The following is a 19,493-nucleotide window of genomic DNA, read 5'->3' on the forward strand; positions in this document are numbered from 1 at the left end:
CCATATCCCCCCAACCCCTCCCATCCATGGACCTATCCAAACCTCAAATGTTACAACCACTTCCGCTGGCAGCTGGTTCCACACTCGCACCACCCTCTGAGTGAAGAAGTTCCCCCTCAGATTCCCCTTAAATATTTCACCTTTCACCCTAAACCTATGACCTCTAGTTCTAGTCTCACCCAACCTGAGGGAAAAAAGCCTGCATGCATTCATTTCACCTTATTGCACTGCACTTTCTCTGTAGCTGTGACACTTTACTCTGTACTGTTACTGTTTTTACCTGCACTACATCAATGCACCCTGTACTAACTCAATGTAACTGCACTGTGTAATGAATTGACCTGTACGATTGGTATGCAAGACAAGTTTTTCACTGTACCTTGGTACAAGTGACAATAATAAACCAATACCAATACCTAGCTCATAATTTTGTACACCTCTGTAAGATCTCCCCTCATTCTCCAGGGAATAAAGTCAGAACCTATTCAACCTTTCACTGTAACTCAGGTCCTCAAGTCCCGGCAACATCCGAGTACATTTAGCTTTACCTCTCTTTTCTGAAGAACACAACAGGTGGAGGCCACTCGGCCTCTCAACCCTGCTCCTCCATTCCATATGATCAAGGCTGATCCACTCAGGCCTCAGATCCTCCAGTATTCCATCCTTCCACGATTCCTCCATCTCCACTGTAAACACCTCTAATGATCCGGCTTTCCCCACCTCTGTCCCTCCCCACGGTAGGGGAGTCTGGAACTGGGGGCACGGGTTTAGGGTGAGAGGGGAAAGGTTTAAAGGGGACCTGAGGGGCAATGTTTTGTACCCTGAGGGTATTGGTATTGGTTTCTTGTTGTCACTTGTACTGCGGTACAGTGAAAAACTTGTCTTACAAACCGATCGTACAGGTCAATTCATTACACAGTGCAGTTACATTGAGTTAATACAGAGTGCATTGATGTAGTGCAGGTAAAAACAGTAACAGTACAGAGTAAAGTGTCACAGCTACAGAGAAAGTGCAGTGCAATAAGGTGCAAGGCCACAACAAGGTAGATCATGAGGTCATAGTCCATCTCACCGTATAAGGGAACCGTTCAATAGTCTTGTCACAGTGGGGTAGAAGCTGTCCTGAAGTCTGGTGGGACGTGCCCTCAGGCTCCTGTACCTTCAACCCGATGGAAGAGGAGAGAAGAGAGAATGTCCCAGGTGGGTGGGGTCTTTGATTATGCTGGCTGCTTCACCAAGACAACGAGAGGTAAAGACAGAGTCCAACGAGGGGAGGCTGGTGTCTGTGATGAGTTGGGCTGTGTCCACAACTCTCTGCAGTTTCGTGCAGTCCTGGGCAGAGCAGTTGCCGTACCAAGCTGTGATACATCCAGATAGGATGCTTTCTATGGTGCATCGGTAAAAGGGTGGTGGGGATGAAATGAGCTGCCAGGGGAGGTGGGAGAGGTGGGGACAGTTACAGTGTTCAAAAGATACTTGGGCAGGTTCACGGCTGGGAAAGGTTCAGAGCGATATGGGCCAAACACGGGCAATGGGACTAACTCCAATAGGTATCTTGGTCAGCAGGGACCAGTGGGCTGAAGGGCCTGTTTGTGTCCCGTGTGCATCAGCACTGAGTGGGGGAGGGTGAGGGTGGTGGTGGGGGATGGTGGTTGTGGTGGGGGGTAGTGGGGGTGGGGGTGGTAGTGTGGGGTGGGGGTGGGTGGTAGTGGGGGTTGGGGATAGTGGTGGGGGGTGGGGGGTAGTGGGGGGTGGGTGTGGTGATGGGGGTTGGGGGATGGAGGTGGCTGGGTGGACGATGGTGGTGATGGGTGGGGGGTAGTGGGGGGGTGGGTGTGGTGATGGGGGTGGGTGGGTGGGGGAGGGGGGTGATGGGTGGGGGGTAGTGGGGGGGTGGGTGTGGTGATGGGGGTGGGTGGATGGGGGTTGGGGGATGGGGTGGGTGTGGTGATGGGGGTTGGGGGATGGGGGTGGGTGGCTGGGTGGGGGATGGGGGTGGGTGGGTGGGGGATGGGGGTGATGGGTGGTGGATGGGGGTGATGGGTGGGGGATGGGGGTGGGTGGGTGGGGGATGGGGGTGGGTAGGTGGGTGGGGGATGGGGGTGATGGGTGGGGGGTAGTGGGGGGTGGGTGTGGTGATGGGGGTTGGGGATGGTGGTGGGGGATGGGGTGGGTGGGGGTGATGGGTGGGGGATGGGGGTGGGGGATGGGGGTGATGGGTGGGGGATGGGGGGGTGGGGGATGGGGGTGGGGGGGGTGGGGGATGGGGGTGGGTGGGTGGGTGGGGGTGGGGGTGATGGGTGGGGGATGGGGGTGGGTGGGTGGGGGTGGGTGGGGGTGATGGGTGGGGGGGGGTGGGGGATGGGGGTGGGGGAGTGGGGGTGGTGGGTGGGTGGTGGGTGGGTGAGGGATGGGGGTTGGGGGGTGGGGGGTAGTGGGGGGGTGGGGGTGATGGGTGGGGGTGGGGGTGGGGGGTAGTGGGGGGGTGGGTGGGGGTGATGGGTGGGGGCAGCGAGAAAGGATTCCGGGAGAATTGGTGGATTGAGCCATGGAGTCACAGAGCAACACTGCACGGACACAGGCCCTTCGGCCCAACCAGTCCATGCCGACCACGGTGCCCACCCAGCTAGTCCCAATTTCCTGTGTTCGGCCCATAGCTCTCCAAGCCCCGCCCCTCTGCCTATCCAAGCACTTGTCCAGGACTGAGGAGGGGTGTGAGAGGGGCAGGTAGTGCCAGATCGGGGAGGGGAGCGGGAGTGGAGATGGGAGACAGTGGCAGGTGAATGAGAGATGGAGGGAGGGAGGGAAAGAGAGAGAACACAACAGATGGACTGAGGTGGGGACAGGGGAGGGTGGTGGGGACTGATGAGGGTGAAGGTGGGGACAGATGGGGACAGACAACTTCGACCCATTACAATTCACTTACCGCTGAAACAGGTCTACAGCAGATGCCATCTCCCTGGCCCTACACTCAGCTCTGGAGCATCTGGACGGTAAAGACACCTACGTTAGACAATTGTTTGTTGACTACAGCTCTACCTTCAATACTATAATTCCAAGCAAACTCGTCACCAAACTCCAAGACCTGGGACTCAACACCTCCCTCTACAACAGGATCCTTGACTTTCTGACCAACAGACCGCAATCAGTGAGGACAGGCAGCAACACCTCTGCCACAATTATTCTCAACACTGGTGCCCCACAAGGCTGCGTCCTCAGCCCTCCATTCTACTCCCTAATCACTTATGTCTGCATGGCCAGATTCTGCTCTAACTCCATCTACAAGTTTGTAGTTGATACCACCGTAGTGGGCCGTATCTCAAATAATAATGAGTCGTCCCTCAATATCAACAAAAGAGCTGGTCATTGACTTCAGGAAAGGGGGTGGTGTACATGCACCTGTCTACATCAATGGTGCTGAGGTTGAGAGGTTTGAGAGCTTCAACTTCCCAGGAGTGAACATCACCAATAGCCTGTCCTGGTCAAATCATGTAGATGTCACTGCGAAGAAAGCTCACCAGCTTGTCTATTTCTTCAGGAGGCTAATGAAATTTGGCATGTCTCCTTTAACACTCACCAACTTTTACTGATGCACCATAGAACGCATCCTATCTGGATGCATCACTGTTTGGTATGGCAACTGCTCTGCCCAGGACCTGAGGAAACTGAAGAGAGTTGTGGACACAGCCCAGCGCATCACGGACACCAGCCTCCCCTCCTTGGACTCTGTCTTTACCTCTCGTTGTCTTGGTGAAGCAGCCAGCATAATCAAAGACCCCATCCACCCAGGTCATTCTCTCTTCTCTCCTCTCCCATCAGGCAGAAGATACAGGAGCCTGAGGGCACATACGACCAGGCTCAAGGACAAGGTCTACCCGATTATTGGTATTGGTGTTGGTTTATTATTGTTACTTGTACCGGGGTACAGTGAAAAATTTCTCTTGCACACCAATCGTACAGGTCAATTTATTACACAGTGCAGTTACATTGAGTTAGTACAGAGTGCATTGATGTAGTACAGGTAAAAACAATAACAGTACAGAGTAAAGTGTCACAGCTACAGAGAAAGTGCAGTGCAATAAGGTGCAAGGTCACAACAAGGTAGATCGTGAGGTCATAGTCCATCTCATTGTATAAGGGAACCATTCAGTAGTCTTATCACAGTGGGGTAGAAGCTGTCCTTGAGCCTGGTGGTACGTGCCCTCAGGCTCCTGTATCTTCTACCTGATGACCTGGGTGGGTGGGGTCTTTGATTATGCTAGCTGCTTCACCAAGACAGCAGGTAAAGACAGAGTTCAAGGAGGGGAGGCTGGTTTCTGTGACGCGCTGGGCTGTGTCCACAACTCTCTGCAGCTTCTTGCGGTCCTGGGCAGAGCAGATGCCGTACCAAGCCGTGATACATCCAGATAGGATGCGTTCTATGGTGCATCGGTAAAGGTTGGTGAGAGTCAAAGGGGACATACTGAATCTCATTAGCTTCCTGAGGAAGTAGAGGTGCTGGTGAGCTTTCTTGGCCGTGGCATCTGCATGATTTGACCAGGACAGGCTATTGGTGATGTTTACGCCCAGGAACCTGAAGATCTCAACCCTGTCGACCTCAGCACCATTGATGTAGATAGGTGCACGCACACCGCCCCCTTTTCTGAAGTCAATGACCAGCTCTTTTGTTGACATTGAGGGAAAGGTTGTTGTCATGACACCATTCCACTAAGCTCTCTATCTCCTTCCTGTACCCCGACTCATTGCTGTTTGAGATACGGCCTACAACGGTGGTATCATCTGCAAACTTGTAGATGGAGTTAGAGCAGAATCTGGCCACACAGTCGTGAGTGTATCGGGAGTAGAGGGCTGAGGACGCAGCCTTGTGGGGCAACAGTGTTGAGAATAATCGTGCCGGAGATATTGCTGCCTATCCTCACTGATTGCGGTCTGTTTGTTAGAAAGTCAAGTATCCTGTTACAGAGGGAGGTGTTGAGTCCCAGGTCTCGGAGTTTGGTGACAAGTTTGCTTGGGATTATTGTATTGAAGGCAGAGCTGTAGTCAGTAAACAATAGTCTAATGTAGGTGTCTTTACTGTCCAGGTGCTCCAGAGCTGAGCGTAGGGCCAGGGAGATGGCATCCGCTGTAGACCTGTTTCGGCTATAGGCGAGTTGCCATAAAATGGACTCTGACCTCACGATCTACCTTGTTGTGACCTCACACCTTATTGCACTGCACTTTCTCTGTAGCTGTGACACTTTACTCTGTACTGTTAGTGTTTTTACCTGTACTACATCAATGCACTCTGTACTAACCCAATGTAACTGCACTGTGTAATGAATTGACCTGTACGATCGGTTTGCAAGACAAGTGACAATTATAAACCAATATCAATACCAAGATGTTGGAGGGAGATGAGCAGGAACACAAAGCACTCCCAGTGCTGGACTCTGACAAGTAAAGGAGGTGCGAATGGGAACCATTCGGGGACAGGTGTAGGGCAGATGAAACTAGATTGGGGGGGGGTGTGAGGTGGGGGGAGGCTGGGGACATGTGTCCGAACTGGGTGGATGGAACCAGGAGGGAAGGGGGGATGAAGATGGGTGAAGGAGGTTCTGGGGAGGTGTAGGGAAGGGGACAAACATTTGAGAACAGGAGAGTCGGGGGAGGGGCGAAGGGGAAAAAAGGAAACATTGGAAAGCTCAGTATTCATGCCATTGGGTTGTAGACTGCCCCAAGGCTGGAATACTCCAGAGGCTGGGAAGCTGAGAGTAACGTGATCCTCACCTTGGTGGGAATGGCAGTCACGGACACGGTCGGGTTACATTTGTGGTCAGGGATCACGGGAAGGTGGCTCTTTAAATGGCAATGGTTTCAAGAGAGATGCTGGTTCTTCTCGGAGTAAACACACACTGTAGTTTTTGGATCAACAGGTTGCACAATTGTTGACATAATTTGGTGGAGTTTTATGTAAAAAAAAACTGGGAGAACAAAATCCTGCGGAAACACGAGGCTTCCCGATTGCTCCCAAATCATCCTGTACCGTGCACAAAACCGCTCTACCCCGGAATAAGCCGAAGGTCGAATCAAAAGTAATAGTTCCCAAAGTTGACCAAAAGTTTGGGTAACGCGGGAGTGAAGCTCCGCCCCGTCCCTCGGCAGCGCTCGGGTCGGCGGGAGGACTCGGCAGCGCTCGGGCCCGCGGGAGGACTCGGCAGCGCTCGGGCCCGCGGGAGGACTCGGCAGCGCTCGGGTCGGCGGGAGGACTCGGCAGCGCTCGGGTCGGCGGGAGGACTCGGCAGCGCTCGGGCCCGCGGGAGGACTCGGCGGCGCTCGGGCCCGCGGGAGGACTCGGCAGCGCTCGGGCCCGCGGGAGGACTCGGCGGCGCTCGGGTCGGCGGGAGGACTCGGCAGCGCTCGGGCCCGCGGGAGGACTCGGCAGCGCTCGGGTCGGCGGGAGGACTCGGCAGCGCTCGGGTCGGCGGGAGGACTCGGCAGCGCTCGGGTCGGCGGGAGGACTCGGCAGCGCTCGGGCCCGCGGGAGGACTCGGCAGCGCTCGGGTCGGCGGGAGGACTCGGCAGCGCTCGGGTCGGCGGGAGGACTCGGCAGCGCTCGGGTCGGCGGGAGGACTCGGCAGCGCTCGGGTCGGCGGGAGGACTCGGCAGCGCTCGGGTCGGCGGGAGGACTCGGCAGCGCTCGGGTCGGCGGGAGGACTCGGCAGCGCTCGGGTCGGCGGGAGGACTCGGCAGCGCTCGGGCCCGCGGGAGGACTCGGCAGCGCTCGGGTCGGCGGGAGGACTCGGCAGCGCTCGGGTCGGCGGGAGGACTCGGCAGCGCTCGGGTCGGCGGGAGGACTCGGCAGCGCTCGGGTCGGCGGGAGGACTCGGCAGCGCTCGGGTCGGCGGGAGGACTCGGCAGCGCTCGGGTCGGCGGGAGGACTCGGCAGCGCTCGGGTGATTTCGGCGGCATTCGCCGAAGGGACGATGGAGGCGAAGGGGCTCGGCATGGAGTCGCCTGAAGTGACAGCGGTTTCGGTGATGGGGGAAGAGCAGATCGACATGGCCGAGCAGCTGCCGAGTGCCGACGAGGGCGGCTTCGCAGGCGAGTGTGTCCGGGAGGTGTTGGGAGCAGTGCCAGAGGCGGATTAAAATCAGGAAGCGGCCGGGATGGCGGGCCCGCGCCTCACAAAACAATAAATAAAAATATCTTGAGGTTGGTCGGCGCCGCCAGCGGGAGCCGAGCCGAGCCGAGCCGAGCCGGCCCGAAGCGCTTCGGCCGCTGCTCCCGGCGCTCGGCCCGCCTCGGCCCTCCACCTGCCGACCGATTAGAGGCGGTGGCGGCGTGGGGGCGGATGGCTGGCGGGCGGGTCGCTGGGGGCGAGGGTGTCAGTGGGCGGGTGGGGGTTTGCGGGGCTGGTGGGAGGGGTAACTGGGGTGAAGGGACCATGAATGGGGAGGAGAAGGGTTCGGGGCAGGTGAGGGTCACCCGAGGCAGGAGGGGTGGTGGAGGGAGGGTCACATGAGGCAGGGGCCGGAGGAGGGGCAGGTGAGGGTCACCCGAGGCAGGAGGGGTGGGTGAGGGTTACCTGAGGAGGGAGGGTTACGAGGGAGGGGGAGGGTGAGATGGTGGGGGAGAGGGGTTCTGGGTGGGCGAGGTGGGTCAGGGGGTGGGTGAAATAGTTGGGGGGAGGGCATGTGGGTGGGTGAGGGGGTTGGAGTGGGCGAGGAGGTGATGGGAGGCTGGTAAGCATATGTGGTTGCCCAGTGAGCAGGTCATGTGTAAAGGGGCCATGAATGGGGTGATCCATGCAGCAGTGAAGGGCTCACACGGGTACCCAAGTGAGGGGTTCATGGGGTGTCCCAGGTGAATGGATGTGTGAGGGTGAGGGCCAGAACCAGGACTCATGAGCTGGAGATCAAGGAGTTTGAAAGTGCACAAGATGACAGAGCAACAAACAATCTGCTGGAGGAACTCAGCGGGTCGAGTAGCGTTTGTGGGGGGGAAAGGAATTGTGTCTACATCAGATGATAGGATTGGTAACTTGGAATGTGGGTGGATATGGTGTGGGATGTACATAAGGGAAATTGACTTGGGTCCGTGCTCTCAGCCTGGATTGGGTTCAGGTCCACAAGGTGGGGTTGGTATCAAAGTATTCTGATGTGAGGTGGGGGCTCTGCCACCGAATATGATATTAACATAGCATTCTGCAAAGCAGAATAATTCCTGTAATTTTATGGTGTGCTGGGAATGTGGTGGTGGAATGGATGATATGCATGGAAATAGTTTGAAACACCAGGTTTTGCCATGGTTTATGTACTGGCAGATTACTATCAGAGGAAGCTGTAGAGGCAGGTACAATTACATTGTTTAAAATACATTTGGATAGGCATATGGGCCAAATGTAGGCAAATGGGACTAGCTGGGATAGATATCTTGGTTGGCATGGACGAGTTGGGCTGAAGGGCCAGTTACAGTGCTGTAGGACTATGACTCTGTCACAAAGCACTAATGATCCCAGGCAATTCCCACCCTCAGCTAAAGATGGGTCATTTGGGCATTTGATCCAAAAACCAGGTGACTTGAGGATGGCACTATTGAGATGTCCTCTTGTGCACCCCTTTCTTTCATCTGCTTATCACCCACACATTCAACCCACTTGGTCACCCATCTTCACTCTCCTCTCCCACACCTCTCCATTTTGGTTCCACTCCTTCCTTCCTTATCATGGTCATAGAGCTGTACGGCATGGAAACAGGCCCTCCTGCCCAGCTTGTCAAGTTGTCTATTTGAGCGAATCCCATTTCCCCATGCTTGGCCAATATCCCTCTAAACCTTTCCTATCCACGTGCCTTTGTAGATGTAATTGTACTACCTCTACCACTTTCTCTGGCAGTTTGTTCCATACACCCACCTCCCTCTGTGTGAAAAAGTTGCCCCTCAGGTCCCATTTAAATCTTTCCCGTCACCTTAAACCTGTGCCCTCTAATTTTTGACTCCCCTTCCCTGTGACCATTCATCTTACCTGTGCCCCTCATGATTTTATAAACCTCTGCAACAATCACCTTTCAGCCTCTTTCACTCCAGCGGAAACAGTCCCAGCCTATACAGCCTCTCCTTATAACTCAACCTCTCCAATCCCGGTAACATCCTTGTGAATATTTTCTGCACCCTTTCCAGTTCAATGACATCCTTCCCATAGCTGGGTGACCAGAACTGCACACAGTACTCCCAGGTGTGGTCTCACCAATGTCTTGTACAGCTGTAACATGACATCCCAACTCTTGTACTCATTGCCCTGATTGATGAAGGCAAGTATGCCAAAAGCTGCCTTCACCATCCTGTCTGGCTGTATCTGCACTTTCAGGGAACCATGTACCTGTACCCCTAGGTCTCTCTGTTCTACAACACTTCCTAGGGGCCTACCATTTACTGTGTACATCCTGCCCTGGTTTAACTTAACAAATTGCAACACTTCACACTAGTCCAAGTTAAATTCAATTCACCATTCTCTGGCCCTCTTTCCAAGTTGATCTAGATCCCCTTGTAAACTTAGATAACCCTCTTCATAATCTGCAGCTTTTGTTGTCTGCACTGATCACCTCCCAACCTCTGTCGCTATCTTCATGCCAAATTTCTTTAGCCTCCTGAGGAAGTAGAGGCGCTGGTGAGCTTTCTTGGCCATGGCGTCTACGTGGTTGGACCAGGACAGGCTATTGGTGATGTACACTCCCAGGAACTTGAAGCTGTCAACTCTCTCGACCTCAGCACCATTGATGTAGACAGGTGCATGTGCATCACCCCTTTTCCTGAAGTCGAAGATGAGCTATTTTGTTTTGCTGACATTGAGGGAAAGGTTGTTGTCATGACACCATGTCACTAAGCTCTCTATCTCCTTCCTGTACTCCGACATCGTTATTTGAGATACAGCCCACTACAGTGGTATCATCTGCAAACTTGTAGATGGAGTTAGAGCAGAATCTGGCCACACAGTCGTGAGTGTATAGGGAGTAGAGTAGAGGGCTGAGGACGCAGCCTTGTGGGGCACCAGTGTTGAGAATAATCGTGCCAGAGGTGTTGCTGCCTATCCTTACTGATTGGTCTGTTGGTCAGAAAGTCAAGGATCCCATTGCAGAGGGAGGTTTTGAGTCCCAGGTCTCGGAGTTTGGCGATGAGTTTGCTTGGAATTATTGTATTGAAAGCAGAGCTGTAGTCAAACAATAGTCTAATGTAGGTGTCTTTACTGTCCAGATACCCCAGAGCTGTGTAGGGCCAGGGAGATGGCGTCCACTGTAGACTTGTTTCAGTGATAGGCGAATTGCAGTGGGTCAAGATTGTCTGGGAGGCTGGAGTTGATGTGTGCCATGACCAACCTCTCAAAGCACTTCATGATGGTGGATGTCAGAGCCACTGGTTGGTAGTCATTGAGGCATGTTACCTTGGTTTTTTTTAGGTACCGGGATGATAGTGGTCTTCTTAAAACAGGTGGGAACCTCAGATTGAAGCAGGGAGAGGTTAAATATGTCTGCAAATACCCCTGCCAGCTGATCAGCACAGGGTCTCAACCCAAAACATTGGCTATTCCTTTGCCTCCACAGATGTTGCTCGACCCACTGAGTTCCTCCAGCAGTTTGTTTTTTGTTGTGTGCTGTCATTAGGTTGTTAGATTATGTCATCGCTCAGGCTGAATATGTGTAAACTTGTTCTCCTTTTCTGCAGTTCAGTAGAGTTGTGGAGCTGTGAAGGGACAGGAGGTCATTTGGCCCATTAACCATGTTGGCTCCAAGTAGAGCAATTTTATCCATCCCATTTCCTGCCTTTTCCCTATAGTTCTGTACATTAGTCCCTCTCAGGGTCCCATCAAGTTCCCTTTATTCTCTTGATCCCATCACTTTACAGAACCCTTGCACTGAGTCCTAGAATATAATTCTCTGAGTAAAGAAACAATTTCCTCACATCCCCCTTGTACCTTCGCCCAGAATTGATACACTCAGGTGCTTCAAAGGCTTCTGTCTATTTAATCTCATAACAGAGTTCAACAGAAGAATCATTTTTGGAGTAAGTTCTGTCCCCATCAACAAGTTATTGGAGTGTGTAAGCATACACACAGGAACATGAGGCAGGAGCCGGCCATTCAGCTCCATGCTCTGCCACTCAGTAAGATCATGGCTGATCTTATAACAATGCCACTTTCCTGCACTATCCCCATATCCCTTGATTTCCTTAATATTTAAAAACCTATTGATTTCTGTCTTGAATGTGTTCATCGACTGAACTCCTACAGTTATCTTGGGTAACAAATCAAAAGATTCACCACCATCTTGTTGAAGACATTTCTTCCTATCTCTGCCCAGAATGGCTGAGCCCCTTATTTTGAGAGTGTGACTCCTAGTTCCAAGTACGCCAGCTCAGGGAAACAGCAACTCCCCATTCCTCTCAAGCCGCACAAGAATTTTGTATTTTTCTTTGAGGTCACATTTCACCCCATTGTTGAAAGCCTGCTTCATTTAGCACCTGATTGGATATGAAATGGATTACTGACGTGTGTCAGTGAAGTTGCCCTGTCACCGTAACATGTTTTTCAGATGAAGTTTATCACTAGCCCACAAACACTGAAGAAGTCAATAAGATCCTTCGGCCCAACCACGGTGCCCACCCAGCTAGTCCCAATTTCCTGCGTTCGGCCCATATCCCTCTAAGCCCCACCCCTCCATGTACCTATCCAAGTGATTCTTAAATGATCCTGTTGTACCTGCCTCACCCACTTCCTCTGGCAGCTCGTTCCACACACTCCCTGTGAGAAAAGATGCTCCTTGAGTCTCTTTTAAATCCTTCCCCTCTGTAATGAAAATATTTTAAGATTCTTGCCTTGTTCTTTTAATTCAGTGGTAAGAGGTATTCCCAAGCAAAGGAGGCACTGTACACGTGTTAAAGGTTACAAAAACTACTTTATAGAATTATGTAAAAACTACTTATTAACCACTTCAAAAGAAACTACAGTAGGACATATCAACCACTCAGTGAACAGCTCTACACATTGTTGGAAGGGACCCCAGGTGTCCGGCAGCTGCTTCCACCGTTCTCTCTCCTTCTCTCTCGTCAGTCTGCTCCTTAGGTCTGGTGGTGACTCCAGCCTAAAGCGACAGTACCTCTGCCCCTTTTCTACCCTTAAAGCCCCTTATCCTAGTACATTTCCTAGATCTAGTACATTTCCTAGATCTAGTACATTTCCTAGATCTAGTACTTTTCCTAGATCTAGTACTTTTCCTAGATCTAGTACTTTTCCTAGATCTAGTACTTATCCTAGACCTTTCAGCCTAGACACAAGTTAATAACAGAGGCAGTGTGTTTTTCAGTGATACAAGTTTTCCACTGTTACCAGGCAGCCAATTTGTAAATTTCTGCAGCAAGCACATAGCAGGGTGGGGTAGGGAGAGGGAAGGAAAGTGCCACAATGCATACTGCACAGTACAAGACTGACCAATTATTTAACATCCAGCCAGGACAAACAGATACAACAATCCATTTCAGGAGCTACTTTTCTGTCCACACTTTTGCACATACTGAGGAGGAATCAAATATCACTTCTGGAAAATGTAATTCTCTCCTTATACTCTCTCACCCTAAGTCTGTGCCCCCTAGTTTAGGACTCCTACCCTGGGAAAAGACTGCTACCATCCACCTTATTTATGCCCCTCATGATTTTATAAACCTCTATAAGATCACCACTCATGCTACTATACTCCAAGGAATAAAGACCCAGCCTGCCCAACCTCTCCCTGTAACTCAGGCCTTCTAGTCCTGGCAACATCCTTGTAAATCTTCTCTGCATTCTTTCCAGTTTTACCATGTCCTTTCTATAACAGGGTGACCAAAACTGTACACAGTGCTCCGTGCAGCCTCTTTCACCACTCTGTCTACCTGTGACGCCACTTTCAATGCACTTGTACTGTTAGGTCCCTCTGTTCTATTATTCCTGAGTGCCTTACCATTCATAGTATAAGTCCTAAGCTGATCTGACTTTCAAAAATGCATCACCTCACACTTAGCTGTATTGAAATCCATTTGCCACTCCTCGGCCCACTTCCTTGTCTGATCAATGATTCCCTGTAATCTACGATAACCTTCACTATCAACACGTCCTAATTTCATGTCATCTGCATACTTACAGATCAAGCCTTGGGCATTCGCATCCAAATCATTTATATAAATAGTGAATAACAAGGGTCCCAACACCGACTCCTGCGGCACACCACTAGTCACCGGCCTCCATTCCGAGAAACAACCTTCAACCACCACCCTCTGCTTCCAACCTCTGACCCAATTTTGAATCCACCTAACTAGCTCTCCCTGGATTCCATGGGACCTAACCTTCCAGACTAGCCAGCCATGTAGGACCTTGTCAAAGGCCTTTCTGAAGTCCAAATGGACATCCACTGCCCTACCCTTATCTACTTCTTTGGTTACCTCTTCAAAAAAATTCTAAGAGGTTCGTCAAGCATGACTTACCTCGCACAAAGCCATGCTGACTCCTCCTATCAGACTCTGTCGATCCAAATGCTGGTAGATCCTGTCCCTGTAACTTTCCCACTACTGACGTCCAGCTGACCGGACTGTAGTTCCCTGGCTTGTCCTTGCCACCCTTCTTAAACAATGGAACTATATAAGCCACCTTCCAGTCTTCAGGAACTTCACCAGTGGCTAACGATGAAGCAAAAATTTCTGCAGGGGCCTCCGGAATTTCTCCTCTAGCCTCCCACAAAGTCCGAGGATGCACTCGGTCAGGCCCTGTAGATTTATCCACCTTAATGCACTGTAATGCTGCAAATACCTCCTCCCTGATGATATGAATTTCCTCCAAAACATCTCCACTACTTTCCCTTATCTTGTGAGTAACTGTGATTTTCTCCTCGGTAAACACCAAGGAGAAATATTTGTTAAAATTACCACCCATCTCCTGCAGTTCAAGACATAGGCAGCGCTGCTGATCTCTAAGGGGACCTACTCCCTCCATAGCCACCCCTTTACTTTTAATATAGCTATAGAACCTCTTGGGATTTTCCTTAACCATCTTCCTTGACCATTTCCTACCAGACCCATCTCATATCCTCTCTTTGTCCTCCTGATTTCCCTCTTAAGAGTATTCTTAATCTTTTTATAGTCATCAAGGGTTTACTCTTCCCAGACCTTCTACACAATGTGTGCTTCCTTCTTTATCTTGACCAATGCCCCAATATCTCTCGTCAGCCAAGGTTCCCATAACTTGACAGGTTTACCCTTCACCCTAACGGGAACATGCTGCTCCTGAACCCTTAATGTCACATTCTTAAAAGCCTCCCACTTGCCATTCATTCCTTTCCCTTCAGACAGGCTCACCCAATCGACCTCTGTCAGATCCTGCCTAATTCCCCCAAAATTAGCCCTGCTCCAGTTTAGGACCCTAACCTGTGGACCTGTCCTATCCTTTTCCATCACTACCTTAAAACTAACAGAATTATGGTCACTAGAGCCAAGGTGCTACCTGACTGCCACTTCCGTTACTTGACCTGCACTGTTCCCTAAGAGAAGGTCCAGTGTTGCACCCTCCCGAGTAGGGCCCTCTATATGTTACCTCAGGAAACTTTCCTGGACACATTTCACAAATTCCACCCCGTCTAGGCCCTAACACTCTGGGTAGTCCAGTCAATACCGGGGAAATTAATATCTCCCACTAATACAACTCAAGTACTAAGGGAATGTTTGCATTCATCCAGTGTTTTATGTTGTATGTCACCATTCTACTTAATTGGAAAGAATTTCTATAAATTTTACAACCAGAATGCTTCTAAAATTCAAAGGATAAAAATTCATTGATTTGCAATTTGGGGGTATTTTGGCTTGTTGGTTCCTTTTGTCAGAAAGGAGTACTCCATGCCCCAGCCAATGTTCTGTTCCTTGGATCATTTAAGAAGTATCGAGATGAACACTTGAATTGTCAAGGCCTAGAAGGCTATGGACCAAGTGCTGGTCAATGGAGTTAGTATAGATGCGTACTTGATTGTTGGCATGGAGGTGTTGGGCTGAAGGGCCTGTTTCTGAGCTCTATGACTTGGTCATCATTTGTTCACTAACATCATTCAGGAGAAGAAATAGAGTGCTTGATTCTTGACACAAATGGCTGCACAAACCACTCAGTTATATCAACAATGCAGCCATTTGCATCACTCAGCTGTGACCCAGACGTTGGATATTAACATTACAAAGCTGTACCCATCTCAATTGACATTGGTGCTAAAAGTGAGGGGAATGTTCTGCAATTTGTTTCAGAATCATCACACGGAGTTTATCACAGTCCTGCGGTTATTGGCTCTAGGTTTTTATACCAGTGATGCAGCAGGAAGTGCCATTGTCTCACTCCTCCGGTGACCCTGGTTCAGTTATGATTTCCGGCGCTGTCTGTGTGGAGTTTGCACATTCTTCCTGTGACTGTCTGGGTTTCTCCTTGGATTTCCTCCCACATCCCACAGGTGTGCTGTTAGGTTGATCGGCTAATGTAAATGGCTCCTAGTGTAAGTAGGAGGGCCAGAGAGACGGGTGGGGGATTGATGGGCATGCAAGAGAGAATAGATTACAGGGAAGTAAATGGTGTCACAGGACTGATGGGAATACTGAGAGCTGGCACATGTTCGATAGGCTGAATGTCCTCCTTCACTGTCACAAGGAAATCATGAGCAATAACAATGTGCTGGGATTTGAACATGTCTCCAGGTTAATAGTCTGGCTTTTTGAGTGATTAGTCCAGTAATTGCAATGTGATTATACGTCAACGGTGCCAGTTGTATCACAGTTACTTGTCTTGGCAACTCTGACACCTCCTGAAGTACCACCCAAACCCACATCCTTCACTAAGAAGGACAGGACCATCAGGTGTCTGGAAACACCAAACCCGCAGATTCCTCACGTCCCACATTATCCTCACTGAGAAATGTATGCTAATCCTTTGTTGGTGCTGGGATTCTGGAACTGCCTCCCCAACACACTGGGTGGAATCCTTCCAGTCCTAAGTCAATGAACTATTGGATGGAGGTGTTTATGATAGGATATGCTTCAAGAAGGTACTTCCATCGGTGGTGGTGAGGGCTGATGGGAGAGATTCCATAACCAGAGGCAACATTAAAATATAGCATTGATACATCTAGTGGTGAATTCAGGAGAAACTTCTCAACCCAGGCAGTAGTGAGAACTTGGGGCTTGTTTCAACAGGGAAGAGTTGATGCAAGTTCCACAGATCTATTCCAGGGAAAACTGCCTAAGGCATAAGGGAGAAAGAAGTTGGATGTGGTAAAGGGCGGGAAATGGTAGAAGCAGATACAATAGCAGTGCTTAAGAGGGAATTAGACAGACACATGAACGGGCAGGGAATGGAAGGATATAGACAATGTACAGACAGATAGGATTAGATTGGATTGAAATTGGTTTATTATTGTCACTTGTACCGAAGTACAGTGAAAAACCTCTTGCATGCTGTTCATATAAATAAATTCATTACACGATGCATTGAAGTAGTACAAGGTAAAACGATAACAGAATGAAGAGTAAACTGTCACAGTTACAGAGAAAGTGTACTGCAGGTAGATAGTATGGTGCAAGGTCATAACAAGGTAGATTGTGAGGTCAACAGTCCATCTTATTGTACTAGGGAGCCATTCAATAGTCTTATAACAGTGGGATAGAAGCTGTCCTTGAGCCTGGTGGTATGTGCTTTAAGGCTTTTGTATCTTCTGCCCAATGGGAGAGGGGAGAAGAGAGAATGTCCTGGGTGGGTGGGATGTTTGATTACACTGGCTGCTTTATTGAGGCAGCGAGAAGTATAGACAGAATCCATGGAGGGGAGGCTGGTTTCCTTGATGTGCTGAGCCCTTGATGACTCTCTGCAGTTTCTTGTGGTCCTGGGCTGAACAGTTGCCATACCAAGCTGTGATGCATCCAGATAGGATGTTTTCTAAAAGTTGGTGAGTGTCAAGGGGGACATGCCAAATTTCTTTAGCCTCCTGAGGAAGTAGAGGCACTGGCGAGCTTTCTTGGCTGTGGCATCTACATGATTTGACCAGGACAGGCTATTGGTGATGTTCACTCCCAGAAACTTGAAGCCTCAACCCTCTTGACAGTTGACGTAGACAAGAGCATTTGCACCATTCCCCTTCTTGAAGTCAATGACCAGCTCTTTTGCTGACATTGAGGGAAAGGTCATTGTCATGACATCATGTTACTAAGCTCTCTATCTCCTTCTTGTACTCCAACTCATCGTTATTTGAGATATGGCCCACTACAGTAGTATCATCTGCAGACTTGTAGATGGTGTGAGAGCAGAATCTGCCACGCAGTCATGAGTGTATAGCGAGTAGAGTAGGTGGCTGAGGATGCAGCCTTTTGGGCACCAGTGTTGAGAACAATCGCGCTGGAGGTATTGCTGCCTATCCTCACTGATTGCGGTCTGTTGGTCAGAAAGTCAAGGATCTAGTTGCAGAGGGAGGTGTTGAGTCCCAGGTCTCGGAGTTTCGTGATAAGTTTGCTTGGAATTATAGTATTGAAGGCGGAGCTCTAGTCAATAAACAATAGTCTAATGTTGGTGTCTTTACTGTCTAGATGCTCCAGAGATGAGTGTAGGGCCAAGGAGATGGTGTCCACTGTAGACATTACAGCGATAGGTGAATTGCAGTGGGTTGAGGTTTTCCGGGAGGCTGGAGTTAATGTATGCCATGAGCAGCCTCTCGAAGCACTTCATTCTGCTGGATGTCAGAGCCACCGGGCAGTGGTCATTGAGGCATGTTACCTTGTTTTATTTTCGTAACGGGATGATAATGGTCTTCTTAAAGCAGGTGGGAACTTCAGATTGAAGCAGGGAGAGGTTAAATATGTCTGCAAATACCCCCGCCAGCTGATAAGCACAATAGCTGAGCACACAGCCAGAGGCACTATCCGGGCCAGCTGTTTTCCTCAAGTTCATTCTCCGGAAGACTGATCTTACGACCTCAAGTGACCATGGGTTCAGGTTCATTGGAGGCTGTTGGGGTGGGTGGTGACGTACCATTCCCCTTCTATTCAAAACGTGCATAGAATGCGTTCAGCTCATCGGGAAGGGATGCGCTGTTGTCAACGATGCTGCTCGACTTTGCTTTGTAGCCTGTTATAGCATGTAAACCCTGCTACAACTGACGGCTGGTCTGGGACTCTATTTTGGACATATTGTCTCTTGGGATCTCTGATAGCTTTATGGAGGTTGTATCTGGATTTCTTGTAAGGGATTGGCATCATGGTCGGCACAGACACTGTGGGCTAAAGGGAGCTCTGCTGTCCGGTGTTCTATGTGTTAAGGTTAAAGTTTAGGAGGAGACGTGAAGCGTCAGTGTTTTTTTCTACTGAAACTCAGGTTAAAGCAGGAAAGTGCAGTTCAAGCAGAAGGTCAGCCATGGTAGAGCAGGCTTCAAGGGCCACGTGACTCCTCCTGCTCCTCCCGCTAATGCTGTTAAACAAAGAGGTAAAGTAATACCTTTATCACATGTACCTTTCATATGTTGCTAGTTCTGCCTATGGACTTCAACAGAAAAATTAGGCCATGGTAGGATTATTGCCACATAAGGTTGTGACATGGCAATGTTGATAACTTCACTTGGGTGTCATCCCTTATTCATTACACTCCAAATGCAGTTGTATAAGACACTGGTGAGGCTGTATTGTGTTCAGTTTGATCACCCTGCTATAGGAAAGATGTTATTAAACTGGAAAGAGTGTAGAAAAGAGTATGAGGATGTTGCCAAAAGTTGTTGCCAAAAGTTGTTGAGGGACTGAGTTATAGGGAGAAGTTGGACAGGTTAGGACTTGGAGCATAGGAGACTGAGAGATGATCTTATAGGGGTGTATAAAATCATATGAGGGGCATAGAAAGGGTGAATGCTCTTTCTTTTTCCCAGGGTTGGGGAATCAAGAACTAGAGGGCACAGATTTAAGGTGAGAGGGGAAAGATTTAATAGGAACTTGAGGGACATTTTTATACAAAGTGTGGTATCCATGTGGAATGAGCTACCAGGGGAAGTGGTTGAGGCAGGTACAACAACAACTTTTAAAAGACAGTTGGACAGGTACATAGATGGGAAAGGTTTAGAAGGTTATGGGCCAAATGCTGGCAAATGGGACCTTCTTAGGTGGGCATCTTGGTTGGCATGGACCAGTTGGACTGAAGGGCCTGTTTCTGTGCTGTATAACTCTACGAAATGAGAGGAAATGTCCAGCCCAGTCCATGAATTGGAGAGAGCAACAATGGCCGCAGACTCCAGTCTACCTCTATCTCCGGTTTCCCTTTAGCATCAACAACTCACATTTCTAAAGCATCTTTAACATACTAACACCAGGACACCTGGTGGGATTAGAACTCGCCTCTCTGGATTTCTCACTCACCAATTTAACTCTCACACCATCACTTGTTTAGCTCAACTGCCTTTGTTGGAGTGAAGGAAGTTGGAGAATGCACAAAGAGCCCG

General features: G+C 50.0%; 1 protein-coding gene across 1 annotated transcript in view; it reads left to right on the forward strand.

Annotated features, from left to right (window-relative positions):
- Positions 1-6,962: 6,962 nt before the first annotated feature.
- LOC127577946 (deformed epidermal autoregulatory factor 1 homolog) overlaps positions 6,963-19,493 on the forward strand; it is a 32,524-nt gene continuing 19,993 nt past the window's right edge. The window contains exon 1 of the mRNA XM_052029653.1: positions 6,963-7,080. Within this exon, the coding sequence (XP_051885613.1) occupies positions 6,963-7,080 (118 nt within the window). The remainder of the gene's footprint in view (positions 7,081-19,493) is intronic.

Source organism: Pristis pectinata, chromosome 14, assembly GCF_009764475.1.
Source record: "Pristis pectinata isolate sPriPec2 chromosome 14, sPriPec2.1.pri, whole genome shotgun sequence".
NCBI lineage: Eukaryota > Metazoa > Chordata > Chondrichthyes > Rhinopristiformes > Pristidae > Pristis > Pristis pectinata.